This window comes from Trypanosoma theileri (assembly GCF_002087225.1).
Source record: "Trypanosoma theileri isolate Edinburgh chromosome Unknown TM35_Tth_9_V1, whole genome shotgun sequence".
Lineage (NCBI taxonomy): Eukaryota > Euglenozoa > Kinetoplastea > Trypanosomatida > Trypanosomatidae > Trypanosoma > Trypanosoma theileri.
In genome coordinates this window covers 423,834-431,816 of record NW_021639851.1, presented here as the reverse complement: position 1 = coordinate 431,816, position 7,983 = coordinate 423,834, and the positions used below count along the sequence as shown (strand labels likewise).

At 38.1% G+C, this 7,983-nt stretch overlaps 3 protein-coding genes across 3 annotated transcripts; all 3 read left to right on the top strand.

Annotated features, from left to right (window-relative positions):
* Positions 1 to 1,678: 1,678 nt before the first annotated feature.
* On the top strand, positions 1,679 to 3,619 carry TM35_000092640 (uncharacterized protein; the record flags this gene model as incomplete). Its single annotated transcript, XM_029024503.1, has 1 exon — positions 1,679 to 3,619. The coding sequence occupies one exon, from the start codon at positions 1,679 to 1,681 to the stop codon at positions 3,617 to 3,619; it is 1,941 nt and encodes a 646-aa protein (XP_028884280.1).
* Positions 3,620 to 4,286: 667 nt separating this feature from the next.
* On the top strand, positions 4,287 to 7,124 carry TM35_000092630 (uncharacterized protein; the record flags this gene model as incomplete). The annotated part of the gene is made up of 1 exon (XM_029024502.1): positions 4,287 to 7,124. The coding sequence occupies one exon, from the start codon at positions 4,287 to 4,289 to the stop codon at positions 7,122 to 7,124; it is 2,838 nt and encodes a 945-aa protein (XP_028884279.1).
* Positions 7,125 to 7,434: 310 nt separating this feature from the next.
* Positions 7,435 to 7,893, top strand: TM35_000092620 (uncharacterized protein; the record flags this gene model as incomplete). The annotated part of the gene is made up of 1 exon (XM_029024501.1): positions 7,435 to 7,893. One exon carries the CDS (start codon positions 7,435 to 7,437, stop codon positions 7,891 to 7,893), a length of 459 nt encoding a protein of 152 aa, XP_028884278.1.
* Between the last annotated feature and the right edge of the window lie 90 nt (positions 7,894 to 7,983).

The following is a 7,983-nucleotide window of genomic DNA, read 5'->3' as shown; positions in this document are numbered from 1 at the left end:
GCACTCGTGCACTGGCGCTTTGCGCGCTTCACTAAGGCGGAGAGGGAGAAGGAGCAGATGAACGTCCAATCGTCAGAGACGGGAGATGGTGAGGTTCAGTGATGTTTGTGTAGGTTTGTAAAGGAATCTTTGTGAGAAGTGTAAGTGTTTCTAACGAGCAGCTGGATTGTTCTTGCACTGGGTTTTTTTTTTGGTTAACATTTAAGTGTGTTTTTGTTTGATTGTGTTTTGTTCCTATATATATATATATATATATATATATGTTTACTTCGTTATAGTTATGAGGTGAACTAAAGTATAACAGAAATAATGAGATGCAGGTTAGATGGAATTCGGATGGATGGTATAAGAAATGATATTTACAGTTTTTGAATATGTAATGAGTGAAGGGGAAGAATGTATACAAAAATTATACATGTAAGTGAATATGGAAATGTAAAAAGGAGAAGGAAGACATGTTTTTCTTTTTTCTGCACCATCGTAAAGCATAACGATAAAAAGAGGAAGAGAAGAAGAATTGGAAGAAAACTAAATGAATTTTTTAATTCGGTATACACATGTGGAAGTGCGACCACGCATAGTGAATAAGAAGAAGAGTTTTTTTTTTTTTTTTTTGTTAATACACGCCCCTTTTACTTGATTCTTTCTTTTGTGTCCTTACAATGGAGATGAGCCGGATTCCCCACACGAAACTCTACAAGATAAAATAAGTGGCATATGTATGTATGTATGTATGTATGTGTGTGTGTGTGTGTGGAATGTGTGTGTGAAAGAGTCAATGTGTGTTGTTTGTAGTATCGCTTAAGTTGTTACGCAATAACACTCGCGTATCTTTTTTTCTTTTGGGCTTTTTTCTTCTGTTTATATTGACGCCATGATTCTCTGGTTTCTCTTCCTGCTATTATGCTAGGATTCCTTGGGGTTATTTCTACTGGATTGTTATGACCACCAGGTTTACTGTGAGAAAAGGTGAAAATGTTGGATATGGAGAATAGCAAAAAGAATGAGCATTGGGGTTTGTTTTTTAGAGTATGAAAACGACGCCAAGACAATTTAATTGTTATGAGAAAAAAATGAAGAGATGAAAAATAAATAAATAAAGGGACTAAGAGCTTATGTGGATTGTGTGTAAAACCACATATGTCTTGGCATTTTCATAACTAGGCCCATAAACGACAGGAAAACTCCAGTTAATGTATGAATATGAACGATATAATGTGAATGTAAATGGATATGTTGTACATCGATGTTCCATCTTATGTGTGTGAGTTGTACTTATGGTGTCTGTTTACATTATTGTGTATGCTTCTATGTGTTTATGTAAGACTGTTTCTCTTGGCTTTAATGAGGTGGATTGTTTTTTTTTTTTTTTTTTTTTCTTCTTCTTCTTCTTCTTTTTTTTTCCTCTTGGTTTCATTCTTTACTGCTGAATGCAACAGCAACAATAGTACCTGAGCTTTTACCGGGCATAAACAAGGGAAGGGAAGGGAAGGGAAGGGGCTCTAAACCGGTGGTTTGCTTACTGAAGACGTGACGAAGTATAAGAAGAAGTCAAAGACACACAATAAATAAGGCTTACTAGAGCAACAGAAATAATAAACACAACGAAGAAGAAGAAGAAGAAGAACAACAACAACAACGTTTAAAAGATACGGTGTGACTTTATTTTCATTTCGAAATGGTGCCTGTACTGACGAAGGGTCATCCGGTGACTGTTGTTACCCCTATTCCTGTGAATCCATACATCACATGTATAAATGACAGAAATCGTTTTTTAATGCTTGTTGCCGGTATTTTTACTGCTACTGGAATTTCAGCACATTACTGCTTTGGTCTTATTAGTGACTACTTGAAGAATCGGTACCATTTCGGGCAGGCGGAGCTTACTATTATAAGTACAGTTGGTACAAGTTCTGGAGCCTTTACTTTCCCATCTGGTGTTGTATTTGATTATTTTGGTCCCTCAGCGGCAGTTGGGATACCTTGCGTGATTGGTGCTTCTGGTTTTTTACTAATGGGATTGGCGTTTAGTAGTTATATTGAGGGTACTGTTGTGCTTTTTTCTATTTTTTACGGTATTATATGTTTTGGTGCTTCTTCTATGGATACAGGAAGTTTAATGACGAATATACTCAATTTTCCTCGTGATCGTGGTGCTGTTGTTGTACTACAGAAAACGTTTAACGGACTTGGTTCATCTATTATGACTGTATGGTTTGGGAGTTTTTTTTCAGGCCATTACGAGTTATGGTCTTTTTTCACTGGAGGGATATTATTTCTCTTTGGTATGATAGGAGCCGTCTTTCTTCGGCTTCCTCCATATCATTTAACTGCTCTTCAACGAAAAAAAATGACAGAAGATGAGTTAATCAGTAGAGAGGTTACACGTGATATTTACATGACACAGAGACCATCACAGCGGCGGTTAGCGGTGGGATATGTGGTTCTTACTATACTGACAGTATTCCTAACAACACAATCTCTCGTAGTGGCGTATGTGGATGTATCAAAAGAGAGACGTATTATTTTGGGTTCTATCACTACATTAATATTTCTCTGTATTACCTTTATTGCGTTACCTTTACGCTGTTTAGATGCACCAATAGCAAATACAAACGTTTGTATTAGAGATACTTCCTCCATCTCCTCACTTGCTACTGCTAGAGATACACCAAATGCAATGCCTAAACCTTCTGTTGGACGATGTGAAGATAATGTGATGCCGTGTGAATCCGGTGGAATAACAGATGAACTCCTACAACAAAAACAACAAGAACAATCTCCACAACGACGCAGTTATGCTTCTACATTGCCTGGTCCACCTCCAGAACGATTTCCAGAACCACAATACCAGGGGAGTTTTCTCACAGATCTTCTTTTTCTTGATACCTGGTTGCTATTCTGGACAGGGTTCTGTAACTGGGGTACTGGTAATCTTATTGTAGCGAATACTGCTCAAATTTATCGTTCAATGAATGAAAATCACTTTGTGGAAACCACTAATACTCTATACGTTACACTTATAGGAGTGGGAAGTGCCCTTGGTCGGGTATTGATGGGATGTATTGAGATGGCAATTGAAAAGCGAGCTTACCCTTCTTCTCAACAGTTTTCGCAGACCTTATCTCCATTATTACAACCACATGCTAGGTCAAAACTCCATGTTATTATGGTATACCCTTTTCCTTCTGTTCTTATGAGTATGGGTTTGATTCTTCTTCTTGTAATACCTGTTGAAGGTGTAGTAGTACCTCTGGTACTTATAAGCTTCGCATTTGGATACAGCTGGGCGTGTACAGCACTTGTAGTACGTTCTCTATTCGCGAAAGATGTTGGAAAACATTACAGTTTTCTATTTATGGCTTCTTTCTGTGCAAATATTGCTCTTAATCGCTTTATGTTTGGTGAATTATTTGATCGTGAAGGAAGGAAAATGGGTCTATACCCTTTTTGTGCGGGTCGTCAATGCGTGCGAACGAGTTTCTTGATCTTGTTAAGTTTAAACCTTTCTGCTATTGTTGCCTCCGTAATAGTCTGTTTCAGATTTTTACGTTATGCCGCTCGTCAGGCCCCACATTTGTTGGATGATTATATTAATTGTGATGATGAAATTGCATAGGTTTTTGGCCGGTTGGAGTACTTTTCTTTGATTATGTGCTCTATTTGTTTTTGTTTTTTAGTCGTTCCTTCGTAGTGTTATTTATTTATTTTTATCGATGATGTCTATTGATGTTGTCTCAAGTTTAATTATCAGAATTGGCTTTGACAGAGATAATTTCTTCGTTGACAAATGAGAGAAAGGAGAGGGAAGTAACAAAAAAAAAAAAAAAAAACACGTCTTTTTTTTTTTTCTTCTTCTTTGTTTTCTCTTGCTAGTTATTTGTTTAGTGTTTTTTTTTTTTTTTGTTGTTGTTGTTTTGGTTGACTAGTTGTTGTTGCTCTCCTTTATTTTTTTTAGTTTACTACTATTTATCTTTGACGACGTGTAATTGGGGTCGACCCCCATTTGTGTTCTTGCAATACACATGCAAATAAAATGTGAGTGGTGTCTCTTTTTTTTCACTCTTGTTATTGCATTTTTTTTTTTTTTTTTTTCTTCCCTTCTTCTCTCTTATTGTCTCTTTTTGTTTGCGTACATAAAAAAAATTGTTGAGGAAACGGATAAACGGTGGGAAAAAAAGAGAAAGCCCCCAAAGTATTTTACAGGGTATAGTCAGACAAGGAAAGAGATTAAGATTGAGAAAAAAAGAGAAAGCGAAAGAAAAGAAAAGAAAAGAAAGATTGGTATGTGTGGTATATGTTGTATTCTTTCACTACGCTCCCAGCAGATACCGTCTGATGTGGTGTTGTGTGCGAAGGGTGTGATTGAACGTGTGATGCTCTCTTCGGCTGTGCGGCGGCGTGGCCCAGACTACTGTGAATCACTACAGTTTGATACTCATAATGATGGTATACATGTGGAAGCCATGAGTTCTGTTCTTTGCTTGCGGGGCAAAGGAAAGAATGGGATAGTTCCACAGCCAGCAGTGGTTACATCTATTAAAAATGATAAAGTTGTCAGTTCCTGTGATAGTACTTTATCATCATCGTTTCTGCAGTGGAATGGTGAAGTATTTGGTGGTTCACTACCGTTACCTCCTGATGCATCTGATACAGTCACAATTCTTAAATCTCTTAATGAGTTAGAGCTCAAATGTGCAGCGGGTATTGAGAAGAATATCATAAATACTGATAAAAAAGATTATACCACTGATTTGTCTCTGGCACAGGCATCATTTGCTGAATCTTGTGTACATTTCTTCGAGAAAATGGTGGAGGGTCCTTACGCTTTTGTTTATTATGCAAACTCTCTGCAAATGTTTTTATATGGACGAGACCCACTAGGACGACGATCGCTTCTTACACATATGGCTGCAATAACATCCGAAAGAGTGGATGACAGGCTTGAAGAAGAAGAAGAAGAAGAACATATGGTGGAGTTTGTGATCTCTTCAGTTGCTGCAGATCACTTATTTGGGGATTCTGAAAAGGATGAATCTACTGCGAAGGGTAAAAAGCGTGGTAGACATGAATGTCAAGGTTGTGATAAGTCCTCTGACACGGCAGATGACCTTGCTGATGGTGAGCGTCATGATAATGATAATGATAATGATAATGGAAATAATACTAATAGTAATAATAATAATAATAATAATAATACTAATAATAATAATAATAATAATAATAATAATAATAATAATAATAATAATAATAATAAACTGAATACGGATAATAATAAATGTAATACAACCCCTGCTGTAGACTCCAGTAGTGGTTGTTGGCAGGAAGTACCCATCACGGGCCTTTTTGCACTTAGCGTAGTGCCTTCCTCAAGTACAACTTTTCTTTCTCACTATCCATGGAAAATGTCACAAGACATACATCCATTGCTGCGATTTCAATTTCGAGGAGAATTAGTTCCAGTAATGAATGAAGATCCTCCTGAGATGATTAAACGTTTACTTTATGAAAGCGATGTTATTCCTCATCCATTAATACATCAATCCTCTAGTTTTGATAAGTTAGCTGCAATGAAATACCTTCAGGCACTTTGGAAAGCTGTGTCCGTGCGTGTGAAAGCAGATCATTGTGGTGGGGATATCACCAAACCAGTAGGTATATTATTCTCTGGTGGAATTGATTGCACTGTTCTTGCCGCAATAGCACATTATGTGCTTCCTGTTTCTACACCCATTGAACTTATTAATGTGGCTTTTGGAGATTCCCCTGAATTAACACCGGACAGAATGGCTACTTTTAGAGCTCTTAATCAGCTTCTTCAACTCCCATCTCTACAAAAAGAGGAGAAGGATAAAGATGATGAAAAAGAAAATAATGGAAATGTATCTCATTATGAAAGGGAATGGCGTTTAGTATTGGTAGATGTACCTCATCACACAGATATATCTCATGTGCGACGCCTAATATTCCCGGGAGATGCTGTCATTGATTTAAGTATTGGCACTGCACTTTGGTATGCTTCTCAAGGACATGGTCGTATGCAACGTATATGTGCAAATCAGAAGTTAAGAAGTGAACTACGTGCGAAAGCATCTTCATCAGGTCGACACAAACTCTACCGTATCTCTACAGATAAAACAGAATCATCCAAGACGGATATGGATTTATCATCCATAGATAATACTTCAGAAGATGTTTCTAAATTTATTCCTCTACTTGATGCTATCATTGAGGAGGTAGAGGCATTTGCTAGTGAACCGAATACACCTATACTCTTATCCACACTTGGGAAAGATCATGCAGCCGCACTGCGACCTGTACTAGCACAGCATGGATACAAAAAATTGGGGCAATATTTAAATGATGCATCTGCTGCTGGTTTAATTGCTTTTGCCAGACGTGATGAGGCACCATCGAAAGCTGTGCGTCTCGTACGGCCTGTAGATATGGATAAGGTACGGTGTGCGGCACCCACAAAGTGGTTTCATGTGGATGGTGAAACATCTCCGTTTGGATTGTGTGTGGATGACTACGTCTGTGAGTCTCGTGTGTTGTTGCTTGGAATGGGGGCGGATGAGACACTCGGTGGGTATACACGTCATCGTCGTGCCTTTGAGCGACGCGGTGCGCATGGACTCGCAAAGGAGATTGATTGTGATTTTGCGCGATTGTGGAAACGTAATTTAGGCCGTGATGACCGTGTGGTCTGTGATAGTGGAAGAGAGGGCCGCTACCCATATCTTGATGAGGGCGTACTGAACTCGCTTGAGATGATTGCCGCAGAGGCTTACCAGCGTGCTATTGTGAATAATAATACTCCTACTACTAATACTACTACTACTAATACTAATACTACTACTACTAATACTAATACTCCTATTAATAGTATTAATAATACTACGACGAGGAGTCCAAGGATGACAAGAATAGATGAGGCGGATGCCCATGCACTGCAACAGGCGATGGAACCTGTCTGCTGTTTCACTGCAGAAGGTGGACAACCTGGTGTGGGAGATAAGAAAATACTGCGGTATTGTGCTGCGATGTTGGGACTGGGAGATGTTGTGCGTTTACAGAAGCGTGCAATTCAATTTGGTTCCCGTGTTGCGCATCCGCCATCTTGACTCTTCTTTTATTTTGGTGGGGAGTCTTGATTACTAATCTCGAATAAAATGAGGGTTAAGGGAGGAAATCAATGTGTTTTATCCCTTTATCTTTTCTGTTTTTTTCTTTTTGGATCCTTCTGTTTGGATGCAACGCTATTTTCTTGATACATTGTTCTTCTTTGTAAAAAAATATATATAAAAATAATAATAATAATAATAATAATAAAATGATGGAACCTTCTCAGCTTCTTTTTGAGAATTGTCTTTTATTCTTTTTTTTATTTTTATTTGTTTCAATCCTTGAGTGCATCTACTGCATCAACGCATGATGGCATCCTTTCTAACTGGCGGTGCAACTCTTCGTGTGGGCATCACTGGAGAGTTGAAGAGCGCAATGCGTCTCTCACATCATACATCTGCCGCAACTAAATTACTTATTAGTGACACTACGGCTTCTGTATGGAATGCGCGTAGATCTTTTATCGAACATAGTTCAGATCCAAAGAAGTGGCGGAGTTTAGAGAAGGCGGAAATTAAACGGCGTCATCCAGGTGTGAAGCTTGGCTCCGAATTTGCACGTATAAAGGAGTTGGGTGAAATTGAGCAGAAACTAGTTGAAGCTGACAAATTTACAGATTGGGATATGATGTGGCGATTTATTATTGGGATTTTATTGTTTCTTGTGTTTCTTCATGTACTACTGGAAACAGTAGAGCCCAATCCACCACCTGAGTATACGCCATACATTCCTTCAAGTATACCTACAACTTCAACTGTCCAAAAATAAAAATCAATTGGACAATAGAAGGTGGGGGTGGTGGGGGTTTAAATTGAATAACATTTTATTATTATTATTATTATTATTATTATTATTATT